This window comes from Harpegnathos saltator, unplaced genomic scaffold (assembly GCF_003227715.2).
Source record: "Harpegnathos saltator strain DR-91 unplaced genomic scaffold, Hsal_v8.6 scaffold67, whole genome shotgun sequence".
Lineage (NCBI taxonomy): Eukaryota > Metazoa > Arthropoda > Insecta > Hymenoptera > Formicidae > Harpegnathos > Harpegnathos saltator.
The window spans coordinates 144682-168214 of NW_020230504.1; the positions used below are offsets into that span (position 1 = coordinate 144682).

General features: G+C 37.7%; 1 protein-coding gene across 2 annotated transcripts in view; it reads right to left on the reverse strand.

The window, feature by feature from the left end:
* Positions 1–1593: 1593 nt before the first annotated feature.
* LOC105180516 (phosphoglycolate phosphatase 2) overlaps positions 1594–23533 on the reverse strand; it is a 33887-nt gene continuing 11947 nt past the window's right edge. The window contains exons 3-7 of one of the 2 annotated variants that reach the window (XR_003113879.1): positions 17411–17545; positions 5276–5477; positions 4804–4948; positions 2359–2607; positions 1594–1753 (exon numbers count right to left, since the gene is read on the reverse strand). Coding sequence is in view for 1 of the 2 variants with exons in the window: in XM_025305040.1 (XP_025160825.1) it covers positions 2418–2607; positions 4804–4948; positions 5276–5477; positions 17411–17545 (672 nt within the window). In the remaining variant the exon portion in view is untranslated. Of the gene's footprint in view, positions 1754–2346; positions 2608–4803; positions 4949–5275; positions 5478–17410; positions 17546–23533 lie in introns of those variants that run through there. The other variant, XM_025305040.1, reaches the window with a different exon arrangement.

A 23533-nucleotide genomic window follows, 5' to 3' on the forward strand; every position in this document is an offset into this window, starting at 1 on the left:
CACAACGGGGTGCCTTGGCGCAACTTACGAAAACGATCTTTTTGGGATTTTTTCTTGCTATAAAACCTATTATTTCTTATTTTAAGGCCCTAAAGCATTTTTTAAGCAAAAAAATCGATTTTCCAAAAATCCTAGAGTGACTTTATTCCTTAATAATGCATGCATTAGAAATCAATATTGGTCACAATTATGCCACATATTGTGAATATCAAGACCAAATGCGCATTGATGTGGCTGAGTACAAGCGCAAGAAACGACGCGCGAAGGAAAAATTGCTCGCTGTCAACAGAGGTCTTCGTGGAGCAATGCTGCCACTGATGGAAGATACTTCAATTCCGGAATTGCCGCCTACAGATAAATTGCAAAATTTTGCTGTTAAAAATAGTTGAACTAAACTAGAAACTTTGAACGCGTTTTTCTCAAAATGACATTTTCAAAGTCGGTGAGCAAGATATCTTGAAAACTACAGCACCGATCACTCTGAAATTTTATGTACTTATTTTAAATATAAACATCTCGTGATTAGTCGTTGGATTCATTTTTCCGATAAATATTTTCTATTTTACAATCAGAAAATAGGCAATTTTTTTAATAAAAAATAAAACATTAATGTAAAAAAATCGCCATTTTGTTATAAATGAATTTTTTGCAAAACCGAACGATTAATTACTAGCTATTATTATATACTAATGAAATCTGTTTGATTTTTTCATTTCAGATGATTAGGCTTTCAGTTACGTTGCTCACCGCACATTACATTTTTTAAAAGGGCACCTGCAGAGACTGGCTACTACATGCTTATGAATTAAAATTTCGATTCCAAAAAATTTTTGGACATTCTTAAAATGTTACTTTTTCAAATGTATATATTTGTAAAAAATGAAAACTTTTTAATTTTTTTAGAAAAAATCATCAAAAATCTCACTTTTTTGGTCTCCTGACTATATATATAACCCCTTAAATCTTCATAGGTTGATTTTATAGATTAGTTTTATAAAATTTATTAAGCGTTACCCGTGCATTTTGTTAATTACAAACTCTTCATTTAAACTATCTATAATTTTTTCCGCTGACGTACTAGCAAAACTAGTTTCTGCTTCGATAGTATATTTATTACCATGAACCTTTCGTTTCCGCATATGTAACGGACGTTGCCAGTCGTTAGAACTGTGTTTCCTATTCATATTTTCGAAACGAACCACTGAGTATATATCTCTTCATAACAATGCTCAGAAATAAACTGACCCTACTAATATATAGGACCTTCATTATTTAATGATTATAAGGGACAACTAACACTAGTTTGAAATGAGGGATTTTCTCCGAATACAATGAGTCAACTGTATGAGTGCATATAGATGTGGAACCCGACTAACAGGCGGCTGCATCCCTTTTTGACCTGAACGCGTTATGACTTGCACGGGCCTAACTTGAATAACTTTGAAAATATTTTATATTGTTACACGCGACTGTCTCGCGCATACCGAGTTCGTGAAATAAGCTAACAACACAACACTTTTATAAAAGCTACGCTTTACTTCTAATATTTACAGAGATATTTACAACCTTCTGACGCTCAAAATAGAACTCGAGAATACAATCGCCACACGTCAGCCTTCGACGATGGCTCGTGTGCGACTCTCCGCTGTTGTTGTTTTTCCATCGATTTTTCGTCGTCCAGACAATCATTCTTCAACTATCGAAATCTATATCAGATGCCTGAGGCTCGCGGACAAGGGACACTGCCACACACCTTATAGCACGGACACAACAATATATTGAAAAAATTATTTAAAACGTTATTCTGCATAACTAAAACTATCAATTTATGAAAAAATATCGATTTTTTCAACTTTCTAAACTGAGAAGGATTCTTAAAATATATTGCTATATTGATTGCAAGTTCAACACGCTCACTTTGTCATAATGATTTCTCCATTGATTATTTTTGCTAATTATACTATCTGACAAATTTTAACCTTATTTTGCATATCATTTTCGACGTATTTTTTATCACTAATACGAATCCGTTGTTTAATGCTATTGTTTATGGCTTTTATATCACAATTTAAAGAGATATAAAGTAAAATGACTAAAAAACTAAACTAAAAATGAGGTTTAGAGAGATGTTTTATGTTGTAAAAGCAGTAAACTTTCCTTTTTTTAATTCATTAATGTCATGCAAAAGTATAAATGTTATACCTTAAATTAAATAATATAAACTTTATTCTTTATTCAATATGACATGCAGCAATATTATAACTCCGGTTATCGGTAATCACCATGACAGATGATCTCTTAATAATTTTGTTTTGATTATTAGTGTTTTGATAATTAATAAATAAAATAGACAATCACCTTCGAAAATTGTGTTAAAAGTGAATTTATTTTCCTTTTTCTAATGAAAAATTAATAAATCAAATCTCGTGATTGGTGGTATGCTGTTTTTGAGTTTCCTTGAAAGCAGTAAATAGTTGACCTAAACTGGAAATATAGTAGTCGGGGCGAGTATCCTCCTCTTGTACATCCTCCAAGGTATCGTTTCCCGTTTCTACAAATAGCTTCGTGAATCCGCATATTGAAGCGAACTTCATATCCTGTTGAATCCTATATTTATTTTTTTAAATAAACAAGACATTACTTCACAATATTATTCGATGTGACATGTTAAAATCGAAACTGAAAAGTAATGCGTTATTTGTAACGTCATTGCCATTACGGTATATTTTTTTTATGACGTTCGGTAAGTTAGTAACGACGTTATTTTGTTTTTCATTAGCAATGATAACAATTATGCAATTATATTTTTCGATCAACAACTAATGAATATAATCGTTATTTTGCACAAATAAAATACAAATATATATTAATAGAATAGACAGAAGTGAATTTTCAAAATAAGATTTTCGGAAGGATCATGCCTAAAATCAATAAAAGTGTCAAACACAAAGTTGCTCAACCAAACTTGCAGGTTTATGTTCTATGGCCTTAAGAATACAATGGCAAGAGGATTTTGTTGGCAATCTTTAGGAAGTAACTTAAAATGACGGTAAACCAATTTTGTGGTAAACCTTTTACCACTGTTTCTATGGTCCCTAAATCTTGAAAATTTGGTTAAATAAATCTGGTTAAACGAATCTGACATTTTTGTTACCTTTAAGTATAGTCAGTAAAAAAATATAACGAGTAACGAATAACAATAAGTTGAGTAACAACAACAGTAATGACCCTTTTTTTTTGTTAGTAAATTAAAAGTAACAACAATGAGTTACTTTTTCGATGAATAACGAATAACAATAACGCTTTACTCTTTGCAAATAATTTTCCCAAGTTTAGTTCAAATAAAAAAAAAAGTAATTGTGCAATACGAATATACGAGGGTGGTCCGATAAGTACTTAGCTTACAAAAGAAAAACGAAAATTTTGGAAAAGTGGCGATTTATTTCTCAACATAGTCTCCTTTTAGCTCGATACACTTGACCCAGCGATGCTCCAACTTCTTTAACCCGTCTGAAAAATACGTTTTCTCGAGGTCTGCAAAGTAGGCCTCCGTGGCGGCGATGACCTTCTCATTCGACTCAAATTTCTGCCCGGCGAGTGACTTTTCAAGTTTGGAAACAAAAAGAAGTCACACGGGGCCAAATCTGGAGAATACGGTGGATGAGGCAGCAGTTCATAGCCCAATTCGACCAATTTGACCGTGGCGAGGGTGGAGGTGTGAGCCGATGCGTTGTCATGGTGGAAGAGCACTTTTTTCTTCGCCAAATGGGGCCTTTTTTTCTGCAATTCGGCGTCGAATCGGCCCAATAATTCGGCATAGTACAGCCCTGTGACCGTTTTGTCCTTCTCCAGGTAGTCGATGTAGATCACACTTTGTGAATCCCAAAAAACGGTGGCCATCACCTTTCCGGCCGATAGGACAGTCTTTGCCTTCTTCGGAGCACGTTCGCCGGGTGAAGTCCACTGTTTCGACTGTTCCTTGGTCTCTGGTGTGTACCAGTGGATCCATGTTTCGTCGACGGTCACGAAACGACGCAGAAACTCCTTCGGATTGCGCTTAAACAGCGTCAAACACTGCTCTGAAGTGGTCTCACGGTTGCGCTTGTTGTCCGGAGTGAGCAAACGCGGCACCCATCGCGCCGACAGCTTTCTCATGCCCAAAATTTCATGCAGGATATGACCCACGCGGTCTTTTGAGATGCCTACTGTCTCAGCTATCTCGCGCACCTTCAATCGGCGGTCTACCAATACAAGATCGTGGATTTTTGTCATGCTATCCTCCGTGGTAGCCGTTTTCGGGGCACCTGGGCGTGGCTCATCAAAAACCGACGTGCGACCACGTTGAAACTCGTTAAACCAATTTTTGACGGTCGCCATCGAAGGAGAAGAGTCACCGTACACAGCATCCAAGCGCTCTTTGATTTCGCTGCGCGATTTCCCTTCCAAAAACAAGAATCGAATCACCGACCGATATTGCTCTTTTTCCATTTTTCTAAAATCCGCGGACACGCCCGCTTCCACACGCGGTCAAAACAAAACTACGAGTCCGATTCGGCTGAAATTTCGACAGTAGCCGTCTACGAGAATGTACTACACGATAGTAAATTTCTCTTGCGATAGTGGAGCCATCGGGCGGTGAGGCTAAGTACTTATCGGACCGTCCTCGTATGTATATCAATAATTTCATATTTCATGCATGTAATGTAATATAAATTTGCAAATATAAGTTTCGTATGTATGCAAAAATATATACGTAAAAATATGTATGTACAGTGAGACTTAGAACATTTTATTATCACTTACGTGTCACCGATAAATAAACATCTTTGAGGATTGCTTATGTTGCATATGTTCAAAATATAATCTTTCAAGATTTGGCCAGGTTTACAACATGTAGTAGGTTTTTTTCCGCTACATTTGCTGATTAGATCTATTATTGGCCCTAAAGCTGGCGACAAAAGAAAATATTTTATTACATAGTCAATTTGATATGACAATAGATTTCATGTAAATTTTACTCTATGTCAAAAACACGCGCTCTTTGTACCTCGTCGTGTGAAAGCAATATTATTGTTTAAATTCTACTTTTTATATAGACGTAAAGGAATAATGACTTATAAGAAGCTTTCTTATGGTATATTTCAATGACAGAAATAATAAATGTGTCCAATATGTAATCATTTATAAGAGGCACAGGGTCACTAAATATTTGAATATATTGGGTAAAGAAAATTAGAGCCAAAATTTTTATTCGAACAATATTATTAATATTAACCTAAAACTTTTTTTTGTTTGTCGCCCAACCAAACATCCGGCGCTCCTGTTAAATAGATTACTTCTTCACGTTTAAGACATGATATAGCTAAAGCCATCTTTGCCCAATTGCAGTTCACATCGGCGTCTACAATTACAGCTTTAACGGAAGGTCGATCCAAAAGTTGCTCCATGGTCTCAGTCATGTTCTTCATAATCTTCGGCTGCGAAATAAAAATTTGATTCAGTTAAATCATAGTAATTGGTAAGTATGACTGTTTCAATTTATTTGTTTACAACAATTTGTCTACGTAACAAATTCGTTAAAAATATATATTCTATTACTGAAACTATAAAATTGTCAAGATAATATTAGGTTGCCTAAAAAGTATTGAGCCTTTGGAGGTCAAATTGACAATACATTATTATTATTTGAAAATAACATTATGAAACCACATATGCACCATTTTGTTCGATGACCTACTGCCATTTTTCCGGCAACACCATAATCCCGTCGCTATAGAACTTCTGTGGTTTCTGGTCAAAATATTGTGACATATGGTTTTCACAGGCCTCTTTTGAAACTAACTTAACACCATTCAAGGAGTTCTGCAGAGACCGAAACAAACGATAGTCTGACGGTGCCAGGTCCGGGCTATACGGTGGATGCATTAAAACCTCCCAGCCAAGTTCTCTCAATTTCTGACGGGTCATTAAAGATGTATGCGGTCTGGCGTTGTTAGCGTGGTATAACACACCCTTCCTATTGACCAATTCCGGCCGTTTCTTTTGAATTGCTAGGTGCAATCGCGCTAATTGTCGACAGTACAGGTCCGAGTCTATCATTCTGCCTAGCGGTAACAGCTTGTGATGCACGATGCCCTTCCAATCTCACCCAACACACAGCATAACCTTCCTGGGCGTTATTGTGAGACACAGACTGTGGAGCTTCTCCTCGCTTCGACCACGATCTTTTTCGCATTGTTGTCGTAGATTATTATTGTCGTAGGTTATCCACTTTTCATCACTCGTGATCAACCTCTTCAGAAATGGCTCGACTTCATTACGTTTTAGTAGATATTCGCAGATAGAAATTCGATCGAGTAGATTTTTTTGAGTCAAATCATGTGGCACCCAAACATCGAGCTTCTTTTTGTAGCTAGCTTTTTCCAAATGATTTAACACTGTTTGGTGATGGATATTTAGGTCATTGGCGATGTCATGACTGCTTACATGCCGGTCTTGCTCGACTTTTGCCAGAATATCACCCACTTTTTCTGTGTTTTTCTTTTTGTCGCCCACTACGAAGAGCATCTTGGACATTGAATTTCCAGAACCAAAGCGACTGAACCATCTTTTGGCTGTTGCTTTTGATAACATATCTTGCCTATAAACAGTACAAATTTCTTCACAGGCTTGCGCAGCATTTGCGCCTTTATCGAAATAAAATTGTAAAATATATCACAGTTTTGCGGTAAGTTCACTCATTTTCACGGCGCAATACCTTACGTCTGATTATAAGAATTCCAACACTTCTTGTACGTCTAATAGTTTCAACTGTTACCTGTCAAATGATGTTAGACCTGACCTGTTGCAACTCATATACTCTGAGATTTGAGACACTAACGCTATCTCGTGCGGAAAAGGCTCAATACTTTTTAGACAACCTGATATATTCACTCCTGTAACAATGAGTTTCAATCCTTACATGCAAGTTTAATATGATTATTTCATAATTTACTGGTAAAAATTTAACAATTATAACACAAAATATATTTTTTTTAATCTTTCAAACTTTTTATAAAATGATGTAGAGATGTTAAGGAAATCAATACATGTTACTTTAATACTTATTAATAGACATAAAGTTTAGTACGTTTAATTTTTATGAGAAGAATACTAATAGAAGTAAAATGTGAAGAAGTTAAGAATGATGAAATTAATATATATTTTGAATTGAAAAGAATACACAGTCTGTCCCAGATACAATGAGACTGGTCCCATCAAAGTTCTTAACGCAGCGACATCTATGAGTGAATGATGGTAGGTGAATGTTCTACCCTTCATCTACTTAACCTCAAAATTTGAGCGAAATCGATTGATATTTCACTGTGGTTTGACATTTTATTTAAAGTCACTTTGTGTACGTTGGTCGAAAAACCAACATGGAACAAAGAGCGAATATTAAATTCTGTTTTAAATTGAGTAAAAGTGGTGCAGAAACGTACGAAACGCTAAAAAATGTGTACAGGGATGAATGCATGTCCCGTGCACAGGTTTTCCGTTGGTTTCGCCGATTCCGTGACGGTCGTGAGGACCTTGCAGACGATGACCGAGCACCGCCGCCAAAAACCACTCAGCAATGAAGAAAACATCGAGGAAGTCAAAGAAATTCTTCGAAGCGACCGCTGTGTGTCTGCGAGACTCATCGAAGAGGAAACTGGGATATCGAAAAGCACAGTCTATCGAATTTTGACCGAAGATTTGGGCAGACGGAAGGTCTGTCTGCGCGCTTCGTGCCACACACTCTGACAGACGACCAAAAAGATTGGAGAGTTCAGCATTGCAAAGACATGTTAAAAATGTCCCGAAGGAATGCGGCAAGCATGTCAGCCATTGTAACTGGTGATGAAACGTGGTATTTTCAATACGAGCCAAAAACAAAACGTTAGAGTGCGGCATGGAAGTCACCAGAAGAGCCAAAAGAGAAAAAATTACGCTTTCAGAAGATCAAAATCAAAACAATGCTGACCGTTTTCTTCGATTCAAAGGGAATTGTTCACAGTGAATTCGTCCCAGAAGGTCAGACGGTGAACGCAGAATATTATCTGGGAGTTCTACAACGATTGTGGGCCAGAATTCGACGAGTTCGACCGGAATATCGAGAGCCAAGCAGTTGGTTTTTGTTGCACGATAATGCACCATCGCACAAAGCCATCATGGTACGTGAATTCTTGACCAAAAAAGGCATCATTGTTATCGATCATCCACCGTATTCACCTGATTTGGCTCCGTGCGACTTCTGGCTATTTCCCAAACTGAAATTGGCGATGAAAGGAAATCGTTTCGATACTATCCCGGTCATGCAAAAGACTTCGACCGCCATACTAAAGGCCATTCCAGCCGATTTAAAAATGTTTCGAAAAATTTGTTGAATGTTTCCAGCGCTGTATTGACTCAGAAGGAGACTATTTTGAATAAACAAGAATAAAAAAGCAAAATAATAAACGCTTTGTATTTTTTTTAGACCAGTCTCATTGGATCTGAGACAGACTATATACATTTTCTCAAAAGGAGTTCACTTTTTACATTTTTTCATTAATATTAACCGTATTTCAACATTTATTTTTATGTATTACCAATATATATTTCGTAAATTTATTGAAAACATGTTAAAAAATGTAAATAAAAAGATGTTTCAGATAAAAATAATCAAATTAATTAGTAGAAAAGATGATATGATAAAAAATAGAAGTTTCTATTTAAAAAATTCAAGATGACTTTCCCTTGATGATGCAGTCATATTAGTATCACTATGTGATACATTAAAATTCTACAACTTCTGTATTTAATATTGTTTCTATTTTGCGTATTTTTGAAGTTATTTAAATGGACTATTTTAGGCGCTTCGCCCTGTATAATCAGAATAAAATATCAAAAGCAATTTAAATAAACATTGGAATTAACATTATACACTTTGAAGTTGTTATAATAATATTTCAATGCTGGCATTAATATAAAATCGTATCATTTATTCAACATTGTCTGACAAATACTAGGTGCGCAACTAAGTTTCCGGGTTTTTTTGATCAATGAAAAATGGAAAATTTCAAGAGAAATACAAAAAATGGTTTATTCAAAGTATCGTCCCTTGCTAGCTATATATTTTTGACATCTCTCTGGCAATTCATGAATACCGCAACGATAAAACGACGCGTCTTTAGACCGAAACCATTCATCCAACCAATTTTGCACTTCTTCGAAATTGGCCAAGTGTTGCCCAGTCAAGCCGTGCGCCATCGACCGGAACAAGTGATAATCGGAAGAGGCTAGGTCTGGCGAATACGGCGGGTGCGGTAGCAGATCCCATTTCAGCGTTTTGATGGTGTCCTGGACGATGAAAGTGCGATGGCACGGAGCGTTGTCGTGCTGCAATATCACTCGTTCGTGTCTCGTGTCCCATTCTGGCCGTTTTTCGAGCAATGCATGGTTCTAATTGATCAGTTGTTGTCGGTAGCGATGCCCATTGACAGTTTCGCCCGGTTTCAGCAGCTCATAGTACACGATTCCTTTCTGGTCCCACCAAATACAGAGTAATGTCTTCTTTTCGAAGCGATTTGGCCGTGCCGTCGATGTTGATGCTTCGCCAGGTGAAAGCCACGATTTTTTGCGTTTGGGATTCTCGAAATATATCCACTTCTCATCGCCAGTAACAATTCGATGCAGAAAACTCTTTCTTTCATGCCGCAAAAGCAAAATTTCGGAAGTGGCTCTTCGATTTTCCATCTGTCTCTCAGTCAACTCATGCGGCACCCATTTTCCTTCCTTTTGAATTTTTCCCATGGCATGTAAACGTTTGGAAATACCTTGGCGAATCATGTTTAATGCCTCAACAAATTGATCTTGAGTTTGCGTATCATCTTCATTCAATAACACTTGCAGATCGGCGTCCTCAATTGTTTTTGGTCTTTCGGAGCGCTTCTTGTCCTCAGTGTCGAAATCGCCACTTCTGAAGCGTTTAAACCAATCTTCACAGGTAGTTTTCGATGGTACATGTTTGCCGTAGGCCTCCTCAAGCAAACGATGTGCTTCAGCTGCACTTTTTTTAAAGTTAAAGCAGAAAAGCAAAACTTCCCGCAAATGCTATTTATTCGGCACAAAACTCGACATCTTCGTTGTCAGAAAAAATATTTTTGCGTTACGAAATGTGTTGGTATTACGACTGGTTATTGTTAACAGATGTCCAAGCTATAAAAAACACAACTTCAGACATGTATGTCGACTACATATGTCGTCAGCGCCATCCATGTGTAAAACCCGGAAACTTAGTTGTGCACCTAGTATTACTAGAGTGGTAATTCTGAATGAATTCTTAATGAATAAATTTAATTTAGAAAGAAACAATTTAAATAATTAAAAAAACATAAACACTATATGAATTAAGACAATATAACATTTGTAACTTTAACATTATCTCCGAATCAGTGTCAAAGTTTGTTCACAATGATTTATTATTATATACACTGCTTAAAAGAATTATGGCATAGATAATTTATTGCTGAAAATTGGCCAACTTTGATTGGTGATTACTTTGCGAAAAATTATTGTAGACTAATGATTTTTGTTTCAAAATGAAGCTTGAAGTCTCTACTTTAAGAATGTATCTCCATTTTTTGCATGCGATGCACCCCTACCTCTGTAACCCCTGACATCTGAGAGCATGTTTGGTATACTGAAAATTGCAAAGTTTGACGGAATGTACGGACGTAGACAATTTTTTTTCGGGGACGCCGTGTGCATCGTCGTAAAGTTCAAATGTTCCCCTTCAATTTGAAAAAAAAATGGAGTCGCTACAATTTTTTTTCGCAAAGTTACAGCCCTTCAAAAATATCGTATGGAGCCGTGGAAAATACGGAGAGAGTTTATTTGCCGATGCTAGGAATGTTGGCTGTGGTCAAAACACAAGCAAGAAGGTTGAAAACAAAAATATTTTTGAAGGGTTGTAACTTTGCAAGAAAGAATTGTAGCGACTTCATTTTTTTCAAATTGAACGGTAAAATTTGAACTTTATGACAATGGAAACGGCGTCCCCGAAAAAAATATTGTCCACGTTCGTGCATTCCGTCAAACTTTGCAATTTTCAGTACACCAAACATGCCCTCAGATATTAGGGGTTACAGGGGTAGGAATGCATCGCATGCAAAAAATGGAGATACATTCTTAAAGTAGAGACTTCAAGCTTCATTTTGAAAAAAAGATTATTAGTCTACAATAATTTTTCACGAATTAATCACTAGTCAAAGTTGGCCAATTTTCGGCAATAAATTACACAGGTCTGCATGATTTTGAGTTTTGAATTTCAATGGTCATTTCTTACGTAATTTTATCCGCTGAATACAAATATGGCCTTAGAATTTCTCTATCACGTCAGATTTTCGAGATAATTAGGTTAAAATTGCCAAAAAATTCTGTTTTTCACAATATTCAACCGATTGCACAGGTCTATATGATTTTGTATTTTGGATATCAAAGGTCATTTCCTACGTAATTTTGTCCGCTGAATACGAATCCGGCCTTAGAATTTCTCTATCACGTCAGGTTTTCGAGATAATTATAAGTTAAAAATTAAAAAAATTAAAACCAATAAAGTAAAAGAAAATATAATACTTTATTGTATACAATAGGAGAAAAATGAAAATAGAAAGATAGGATTCTTTGGAAGTTATTTTTATAATATTATATACTAACCAAAAACATCATTGTTAACATGGTTAACATGGTGAAAATATTTTAGGAAATCATGACAATAAGCTCTTGATTATTTTGAACTACTTGCGTAATTAATGCTATTTCATTGATAAAAGTAGTAACTTCACAGAACTGACGTGAAATTAATGCAGTATTATAGTCTGTAAAGTAAGAGCGAGTACGGCATAAATGGCAGTTGGCTTCGAATATCATCCTAGTTTTTTTATGAGCCGATAGATGAAATCTTTCTCGTGAATGCTTTGTCTCAAAAAGATTCAGTTGGCGTCGAACTCTAACTTGAGAAACACATTAACCGTCATGAGTGCCGCATACGCATCGCGCTACGAGGCTATGTTCCTTTATTCCCAAAGAACCAAAAATGTCATATGCAGTGGCTGCTAAATACATGGGAAAGTCAAAATTGTTCGTCGCTAAGTGGGTTCAGCAATATAAGAAGATAAAAAATGATGACTTGCCAGAACGTGGCTCGACAGGCAAAGTGACGCCGATATGGAAAAAAAATTATGAATTTATTTAAGCGGAACCCGACCTTAACATTGCGACAAGGAGCAGCAAAATTAAAACAGAAGGGTATCACATACAACTATTCGAACCCATCTCTTTGCGCATAACCTCAAATATCGAAGCACAATGAAGAAACCACTGTTAGGCGAAAAACATGTGACGAAAAGACTCGCTTGGGCAAAGGAGAATTTGGACCGAGATTGGAGCAACGTGATCTTTACGGACGAAGCTTCTGTTTGGGGATATACTGCCATCCGACGTTACTGGTCAACCTTGACCAATAGATTAATATAACTGCTCTTTCTCCTGTTAAACACCCTGTAAAAGTTCATCTTTGGGGCTGCTTTTCGAAACAGGGTTTTGGAGCATTACATCTGTTTACATACAATTTGAATGCTCCGAAAATGCTTAAAATTTATGAGAAGTGTTTGTTGCCGACTGCTGAACGATGCTTCATAAAAAAAACGAGGACTGGATTTTACAGGAAGACAACGACCCAAAACACCGGAGCAAGCTTTGCACAGAGTGGAAAGAGCAGTCTGGCATCGTCACACTTGATTGGCCATCGCAGTCGCCAGATGTAAATCCCACTGAAAATGTGTGGGCATACTTCAAGCACAAGCTTCGAGGAAAAAGAGTGTGCACTCTGAAGCAGCTGACACGACAAATTCGTCTCATTTACCGAGGTCTTTACCGAACGAATACGCAGTCAACTTAGTGGAAAGTATGTCTCGGAGATGTCAGGCAATTATCAATACCGGTGGTGACTGGACTCATTATTAATGGTATAGCATTTTTCTTCTCATGGAGTACAACAAATCCATGTACTTAAAAATCATTAAAAATAAATTTTTCTACACATTAACCCGTGCACGCTCTTACTTTACAGACTATACGTTTGTAACACTATGCTGCAATAATAACTTCATATATCCTGTTCCTCCTTATTATAACATATCATTAAAAGTGTGTAGAGTATTTACATATTTCATTTGTTCTTTAATACATATATATTTTTTAATGAAATGTCTTCGCGAATGTGTAAAAACGATCCTGATAAATTTTGCTACATCTGTGGTGAATATGTTCCGCAAAAACAAAAAGTTCCTATAACTATAAAATATCAAAACATGTTATCTTGAATATTTTAATATTGAAATAAAAAATATTGATAAATTATAGGTTCCTCATACAATTTGTACAACTTGCTATCAAGGATTTAGATATTGGTTGAAAGGAAAAAGAAGTGGCATGCAATTTGGTATTTCAATGATTTGGCATGAATCAACTGATCATATAACTAGCTATTACTTTTGCTCATGCCAAATCACGGGCTATAATGATTGCAATAAGAAAAACATCTCTTATACAACATTTTCATGCGCTACAAGACCTGTTTTTCGTGGACCTGATATTCCTATTCCTTCTCCACCAATGAACCCTTCTTTACCATCTTTAGACAACGACAATCCTATTGATGAGAACAATGTAGATTTTGAAACTTATGAAATAGATCCGGTTGATGACAATAGTCCAAAGCCTTTCAATCAGTCTGCTTTAAATGATCTTGTAAGAGATTTAGGTCTATCTAAAGAAAGTGCAGAGTTATTGGGATCCAGATTGGAAGGGAGGCATTTGTTAGAATCAGAAACAACGTTTTCTTGGTGCAGACATCGTGAAAAAGAATTTATTCCTTTTTTTCTATGGTAGATTCATTAGTTTTCTACAATAATGTATTTGACTTGATGCATTTTTTGGGATTAAAGTCTTATAATGCTAATGAATGGAGACTTTTCATTGATTCCTCAAGACGAAGCCTAAAAGCTGTTCTCCTTCACAATGGGGAAATATATGCATCAGTACCTATTGGACACCCAGTTCCTTTAAAAGAAACATATGAAAACTTAAAAACACTGTTGGAATATATTAACTATGAACAACACAATTGGTTAATTTGCGGTGATTTGAAAATTTTATGTATGCTTCTAGGACAGCAGCAAGGTTTCACTAAATTCCCATGTTTTCTTTGTGAATGGGATAGTAGAGCCAAAGAACTTCACAGAACAGAAAAAAAATGAAAAGTAAGAAAAAGCTTGGAACCTGGCGTGAAAAATGTTATAAATGAAACGTTAGTTGATCCTAATAAAATTTTGTTATCTCCGTTGCACATAAAATTGAGTCTAATGAAGCAATTCGTGAAGGCTCTGCATAAGGAAGGAAATTGTTTTAAATACCTCTGTACAAAGTATGCTCATCTCACAAGCAAACCTACCTTTGTGTCAATCGCCGATTTTATTTAAACTCAGTATACTTGTAGAGTAGTAAAAAATAATAGACATGTATTTTTTATATCGGCAATGGTGCAATTTTAAGGATGAAAACACCCTCTGAAAGGTAATTTGACATATTTGGTTTTGAGCGAATATCTTCGAAACCATGAGAGATAAAAAAATGTTTCAAATAAGTTTAATGGTAATCAACTTAAAGACAGTTCTTAAAGACAGTATAATCAAATTTTGCAATAATTTGATATTTTGCAAAATACCCACACCACCATCAATTAATTTTGCAAAATTAAAAAATTTTTTAGGATAAAAATTAAAGAAAATTTCACGCCAAATTCAACCATGTATAACAAAGTTGGTTTCCGAAATGCCATTTTTGGAAAATAATCCGTAAACAACTCGCTATGGTGGTATTTTGCAAAATATCAAATTGTTACAAAATTTGATTATACCATTTTCAAGAACGTTAATTACCATTAAACTTACCTCAAACAATTTTTTATCTTTCACGGTTTCGAAGATATTCCCCCAAAACCAAATATAACAAATTACCTTCAGGGGATGTTTTACCCCTTAAAAGTAAGATTAGGCACGTATAAAAAAATACGTGTCTTTTACAAGTAAATCTACCTTTGTGTCATTCACCGATTTTGTAGGAACTACCTCTTGTATTTACAAGAACGAATAATTAATTCGTTGCATTTAAGCTCAGGTTATTACAGATGTTTTTGAAATCTAAGGAAATGATAAGGGATTTTCATGTCGCTGAGAACAAATTCGATGTAAAAATTGTAGAATTAAAAATGGGCTTTATACTCCATTTGCGGGCTGTAAGCCACGTCCTCCGTCTGTCATCTCTGAATACGAACGCTCTTCGGGGCTATCGCGTGCCTGGTTTACGAAACAACATTATCAAACTTTAATCGCTCATTCATAATCAACTATCTTCTCCTAGGTTTATAAATATGTTTAAGTATTCGTGGTACAAAAGTGGATATTTACAAGAGAAACCACATGAATTTAATGGTAGGTTGCGCGGAGGAGGCCCTCTCGCTTCCGCGCATGGTCCAGGCCATGTGCGGAAGCGAGGACGCATGGGAGGCGGCGGCCTCCTTCTCCAGGGACGTAATGACCCGGAAGGAGGCCGCCGAATGGGAGCGCCGTCCCGGAGCCCGTCGCAGGGAGCGACGGGGGAGGAGGAGGCGCTCCCCGGGTCTAGGGAGTGGGCCCGAAGTGGCGCCGGCCGAGGAGCCGCCTCCAATTCGTCGGGGGCCTCCTCGGCCGCCTCGGGCCCGCCTCCGTCAGCGCGGGGGGAGACGGGGTTAACTCGACTCCTCCCGCGCCACAGACATGGTAGGAAATGGAGGGTGGTGGCCTGTTTGGGGACGGGCCCCACCCCTCCAGCCTACCTCAAGTAATGAGGGAGGCTTAGCAGGAGAGGTGGGTGGGTGTCCCCCCTCTTCTTAATTGAACCGGAAGGCCAACCCGGCCGGGACTCCGGCCGGGGCACCGTGTCTCTCAACTCCCCTCGGGGAAGAGGCGCGGTGCTTGGGCGTAGGGCTCCATTGGAGCCCCGGGGCCGGGTGTCGGGGAGGGAGTGCCGGCGCAGTTCCCCCGACTCCCCACATTCCGGCCCGAATGGTAGACACCCCGGTGGGGTTTTAGCCGGTAAGAGTCCGGCATAACCCCTGCCCCCCCAAGGGGCAGGGGTATCCATGAGGATTTCCCACCGTGATAAAAAAAAAAAGAACAAAAGAAAAAGGTTTGGTTGTCAGTGATGCAAAGATTAAGGAAGGCATTTTTATTGGGCCTCAAATTAGATTACTTATTAAAGACGAGAAGTTTGAAAAAACAATGACTTGTTTAGAAAGAGCAGCTTGGGTTTCATTAAAGAAAATGATTCTGAGTTTCTTGAGAAACAAAAAGATTCTAACTGTTAAGAATTGATGAGTAACACGCTTGAAAAGTTTATGAAATTAAGAAGCAATATGAATCTAAAGATACATTTTTTTAAAAGGCATCTTGACTATTTCCCCAAATGTAGCTTAGGGAAGCATAAGCGAGGAACAAGGGGAAAAGTTTCATCAGGATATTAAAAAGATGGAAAAAAGATATCAGGGTCGATGGGATATTCATATGTTAGCAGATTACTGTTGGAGTACTAAACGAAACATTCCTGATGTGGTTCATAGTAAAAAGTCCAAGAAACGCTCTTTTGACTCTATTTCTGGATAAATAAAATCTCTTTTATTAACATTTTCGCTTTCGTCTTCAGTAATTGGATCATCTGATCTTGCCTTCAGTGGTTGGGCAGCCTTTTAATCTTGCCTTCAGTGGCTAAAACATCTAGCCTTGCCTTCAGTGGCTGAGCAGCCTATTAATCTTGCCTTCAGTGGCTGGATCATCTAGCCTTGCCTTCAGTGGCTGGGCAGCCTTTTAATCTTGCCTTCAGTGGCTGAATCATCTAGCCTTGTCTTCAGTGGCTGGATAGCTTAGTGAAAAACGGCATTTTTTGGCTATTTAAACCTAATTATCTCGAAAACCTAACATAATAGGAAAATGCTAAGGCCGGATTCGTATTCAGCGGACAAAATTATGTAGGAAATGACTTTTGAAATCCAAAACGCATAAAGTTTTTGAAATTTTGCAGGCCTGTGTTATCTATGCCATATTTCTTTTGAGCAGTGTACAACATGTAAGATGACATATTTTAAAACGTTATATGTTACTGAATATCGTTATAATAACATTGTCGTAATGATTTTTTGCTTATTGGGAATGTTTACAGTCTCTCAACTGATAACAACGATTATCATGATGATTGATTACAATAAAAAACTGAGAGAAAATTCAGAAAACTATTCGATTTATTCGCTTACCTGCTCGACTGTTTGTATTCCTGCTTTTTGGAAACAACTTCTTTGCCAATCTGAAGCGATTATATATGCATCGCCGTGAAAATTGATCTTTTTCAAGTACCATATTACTACTTTTGATGTATTAATTATATGTTCCTATAAAAATATAATCTTTTTTTGTTATTTTCTATTGGTATTGCATTAATCCTTCCGTCAAGTACATATTTTTTTATATTTGCATTTCAATACATTCAATACATACTTAAATATCTACTGGATATTTCAACACATAACAATATGAAAACATTGTTTTAACAGCTGCTAAACTTAAAACCTATTCTACTCTACACGGAGAAAACTTTTATATGTACATATGTGTATGTCGCATAATTGAAATATATTTATACCAAAGTTCAAATTTATATACAGTGTCTTATTTTATTTTTAGCAGTGAAATATCTGGATATTATGAGGTTTTAGAAAAAAATGTTTCAGACAACAGTTTTACGGTATCAAAGGAGATATAAGATGATACCATTGGTTTAATTTCAAATAGTTGTTTCAAGATCACATGAAAGTTAGTTTCAATTCCTTCGATAAGAATGTTTATTTTTTGCTGCATATTTTCCTAACTTATCTCGAGACTTTTGAAAATTTATTACTTTTAAAAATACTACAGTGAAATATTCTGTTGTCGAACACTTTTTGATTTATGAGACTTAAAAATTATAATATCGTCGTCAATAATATTATGTAATATTTACCGCGTGAAGGTTGCTTGTGCATCTGTTGTGAATATGTGTGTGCGTGTGGGTGATCTTGCTCGCATCATGGGGGTCCTCGACGAGGTCGGGGAGCACGAGGTAGTATGACGATGCCACCCCCGGCCCGTCGTGATAGCCGGGAACTTCAACGTCCACTCCACGGAGTGGGGTTGCGTTCCCCGGCAGGAGAACTCTCGGGGCGAGGCCCTGATCGATTGGGCGGTGTGTCTCGACCTCCTGTTGATGAACAGGGAGGGGGTCGGCCAGCACCTGTGTGCGGCCGAATGGGGAGTCCGTCATTGACTTGACATGGGCTTCACCTTCGGCTGCCCGGATGTTCCGAGAGTGGTCGGTGGAGACCGAGAGCGAAACGCTTTCGGACCACAGATATATAGTGTGGTCCATCGGTCTCCCCGACTCTCCGCGGGTGCTGGACCGCCGTCCAGGGGAGGGGAACTTTCCCCTCCCCAGAAGGTGGGCAATCAATCAACTGGATGTGTTCCAGGAGGGGGCTAGGGAGTTAGTGCGTATCGTGACGTCGGTGTGCGACGCCCCGATGTCCCGATCCCACCTCCGCCAGCGCCGAGCCGCATACTGGTGGACGGAGGCTCTCTCCGAACTTCGAGAGGCCTCCGTCCGAGCCAGAAGGGCGTATACCCGGGCCCGGCGACATGGCGGGGAAGCCGCGAGGGAAAACGAGGGCTACCTCCAGGCGAGAGAAGCCCTCAAGACCGCCATCGTCGAGGCGAAGAAGGGAGCCTGAGAGCAAATGGTGAGCTCCCTGGATGAGGATCCGTGGGGGCGCCCCTACAAACGGGCGATCGGCAAGATCCGTCCGTGGGCGCCCGCAACAACGGAGGTCTTACAACACTACTACTACCTAACTGATACTCACCGATTTGAATGAAACTTAACATACTTATTAAACACCGAAAAATATTAAATACGTGTTTTTTTGTTTCGGTTAAATACGCTTTTTAGGGGTAGAAAGCACCCCTCAATCCCTGGAGGTGAAAACAGTTATGGCTAATTATTTCTGAAACGATACATTTTCTGAAAAAAGTGCTTAGGACCAAAGTTGTAGAGTTCAAAGTGATGCACTTGATAGCGACATAGAAGTCGACCTTGAAGTCGATTTTCAGGGTCAATTAAATTTGGAAATAATTAGCCGTTGCCGGACTTTGACCACATCCTGTATCTATAATCAGTAATTTTATGTGTTGACTAAATCTGTCTTCAGAATTGATATGTTGCGTTATTTTCCTAAAAAAAGAAAAAACCTGACGTAATGGGAAAATAGACGCAAATTTATAGAAAAAAATAAGAAGGAGAAAAAAGTTTTGTAAGTAACTTCAGAATAGAAGTAAAGATAAGAAAACATAAAATGTCACTCTAATTGTAAGTTAAACATTACCTTCATGCTATATTAGAAATTTTCAAATTTTTTAAATTTTTATTGCTACTCTGGAGTTATTCACAATACCTCTTACTCTTTATTTTGTATTAGGATTTCATTCGGACATGATCAATTATTATTTTCCCGACTGTCGTTGAGCAAGCATTTTCCAAAATTACTTCTTGATCACTTATTTACTATGAGCTATCTTGCTCGTGAATTTCGTTCGAATATACCATCAATCATCATTTTCACATCTGTACTTGGGCGAGTGTTCATTGCTTATAGTTTTACGTCAATTGTTCTTACGACCGCTGTTTCTTGTGAATGTTTTCAAAATTCTTTCGGAAAGTATTTACTGCAAGCACTTTTCCATCATTTATTCCTACGACTATTTTTTGTGTTAATTTCATTTAGGCTTCTACAATCATAAACTCTGCTTTCTATGAATTTACTTTGAATCTCTGTTATAATATTATTAAAGCATTGTTAATCTGTAAAATTTCATAATGTCATTAAACCCAAAAAAATATTTTAAAGTTATTATGCCTCACTTTCGAGGACCCAGTGTACAATATAGAATCTAGAATAACAGATGAAGAAAGATCAATCGCTTCTCAACTTGCAGATTTGATAAAAGACGCTATCAATTTTGATATATTTAAAGAGACGTATGATACTTTGAACTGTACTGATGCTAGTGTGATTCCTGATGCTGTTTTAGTTGAAGACAATTCAGAAGATGTTTCGGAAGTTGTGCAAGACGATACAAAATTCAGAGAAATTGTAGACATTGATTATAAGAAGAGAGTAATTGAATTTTGGCGATCTGGACAAAAGAAAAGAAGGAAAAGAATCAGTTAAAAACCGATTTAAGAAAGTTATAAATGTAATTGTACCGATGGGAAGCACAAGTTGCTGAGGGTGAATCAAGGACTGATAAATTGTTATACAATGCCTACCAAAAGTTCGGGGCCACCTAAATAATTTTTGAACGATTTGAAATATAGGATTGAAATTTATAAGGATTCAATGGGATCACAAAGTCTATTATTTAACCACAGAAACACCTACCTCCACATCCCCGGGGGCCGGGGAGAGGGGGGAGCCAAAAAATCTCAAATGGCATGTTGGGTTGAGTGAGGATTCGTTCGAAAGGGCTTTCCGAGACGAAAACAAGGCGAGGTCGCCGAAGCCTCTACGATTTTTTTTCGCAGAGTTATAATCATTTGAACATTGAGATTTTGCGAGGACCCACAGCGACAACAGAGGAAAGGTCAGGCTTCGCGCGGGCACGCGCGTTCCTGTGTGTGCATGCGTGCGTGCGTGCGCGCGTACTTGTATGTGTGTGTGTGCGTGTCCGGCCAACTAAGGCAAGACCGAGATAGGAACACTGGCGTATGTGAAGGAATAAAAACACTAATTATTTAATAAAATGTTCAAATTGATGTCCTTGGCAACTTGGCGTCGACAACTTGGCAGTCTTAAACGAACGTAAAACGTTTTAATTATGTTAGTTAAAAAATCGGATGTGATTGAATTTGAAACGTTCACTATTCTTTCCCGCAGCTCTTCTAAATTTTCGGACCTAGTCTCATAGACCTTTGTTTTCAAAATTATTGCAATTTGCTAAGAAACCAAGTGATACTGGCTATTCAAGATATTGCTGGAGAAGCTTTCCATAATGTTTGGTTTCAGCAGGATGGGGCTCCAGCTCATTTTTCTCTGCAAGCTCGAAATATTCTAGACGATATTTTCACTGATCGATGGATTGGTAGAAGAGGAACAATAGAATGGCCACCGAGATCACCAGATCTGACCCCATTAGACTTCTTTTACTGGGGGTATTTGAAAACAAAGGTCTATGAGACTAGGTCCGAAAATTTAGAAGAGCTGCGGGAAAAAATAGTGAACGTTTCAAATTCAATCACACCCGATTTTTTAACTAACGTAATTGAAACGTTTTACGTTCATTTAAGATACTGCCAAATTATCGAAGGACATCAATTTGAACATTTTATTAAATAATTAGTGTTTTTATTCCTTCACATACGCCAGTGTTCCTATCTCGGTCTTGCCTTAGTTGGCCGGACACGCTAGCGGTCTTACCTTAGTTGGCCGAACACGCACACACACACATACAAGTACGCGCGCACGCACGCACGCATGCACACACAGGAACGCGCGTGCCCGCGCGAAGCCTGACCTTTCCTCTGTTGTCGCTGTAGGCCCTCGCAAAATCTCAATGTTCAAATGATTATAACTCTGCGAAAAAAAATCGTAGAGGCTTCGGCGACCTCGCCTTGTTTTCATCTCGGAAAGCCCTTTCGAACGAGTCCTCACTCAACCCAACATGCCATTTGAGATTTTTTGGCTCCCCCCTCTCCCCAGTCCCCGGGGGTGTGGAGGTGGGTGTTTTTGTGGTTAAATAATAGACTTTATGATCCCATTGAATCCTTATAAATTTCAATCCTATATTTCAAACCGTTCAAAAATTATTTAGGTGGCCCCGAACTTTTGGTAGGCACCGTATATCTTTCAATACGTTCTAAAACAATTTAACAGTGCATCTGATCGAAATCTACCTATTCACGATTTAGATCTACAGAGATGGACCTTGAAAGCAAAAGAGGTAGTTCATTTGCTTCTTAATTATTTACAGGTTTATCAAAATGGATACACAACTTTAAAATACAACATGGTATTGTTTCAAGAAAAATAAATAAATTTGTGACACAAGCGCATATTTTAAATAAAGCAGAACTATTGGAACAATCTTCCAATTATGTGAGTCAAGTTAAGCTAGAGATAGGCTTGCTAGGAACAGCAAACATTTACAATTCAGATCAATCAGGGTTTAATTTGGAAACATATGTTAGTCGTACATTAGCCTCAAAGGGTTTTTTGAAAGTGGAGTGTCTTGCTCAATCTTTGAATTCCTTGACTTACAGTTACACAATACAAACTTTAATATCTGTTGATGGTATCTTGAAATCCCCCTTATTAATAGTTCTGCAAGAAACAAATGGCCGTTTCGGACCGATAATACAGAAGTCAATGTACAAAGCAGATAATATCCTCGTTTTCGCCCCAAAATCTGGAAAATTGACATCCGACATTGTTATTAAATGGTTTGAAGATGTCTTCTTGCCTAATGCTGACAAGAAGTCTATTTTGTGTCTGGACTCTTGGTTAGGACAAACAGAAAAGAAATTTGAAAATATAGACAAGGGTAATAAAGAAGTAAAAATCCTTACAATTCCTGCGGGAACAACTGGCTTCACTCAACCATTGGATGTCTACGTATTCAGACCGTGGAAAAACTTCCTGAAACAATTTTCGGGCTTAATTCTCTTATACAACTATGATAATAACCTACATTTGAGAAATAACATTCTCAAAATTCAATCATTAATCCACAATCAATTCTCATCACCCCAATTCCAAAACATGATTAAATATGCCTGGTGGAAAAGTGGATATATTGAAGAAAAACCAGATAGATGTGAAACGCCTGTTGATTTCTGTTTAAAGAATTGCGGGACAGTCTGCAAAATCTGCAATAACATTGCATTAATAAAATGTGCGTTGTGTACTAACTCTCTGTGTATGGAGCATTTTTTTGCGAAAGAAGATAAAGCTATTCCTCATTATTGCCATGAATATAAAGAATAAAGCCAATTATCATGGATATACTCATAGATTATGAAAAGAAATTATGAAATCTTGCTTTCACTGGCTGGATCTCGACCATATCTTGCCTTCATTGGCTGGATCTCGACCATATCTTGCCTTCCCTGGCTGGATCTCGACCATATCTTGCCTTCACTGGCTGGATCTCGACCACATCTTGCCTTCACTGGCTGGATTTCGCTCACATCTTGCCTTCACTGGCTGGATCTCGACCATATCTTGCCTTCACTGGCTGGATCTCGACCATATCTTGCCTTTACTGGCTGGATCTCGATCACATCTTGCCTTATT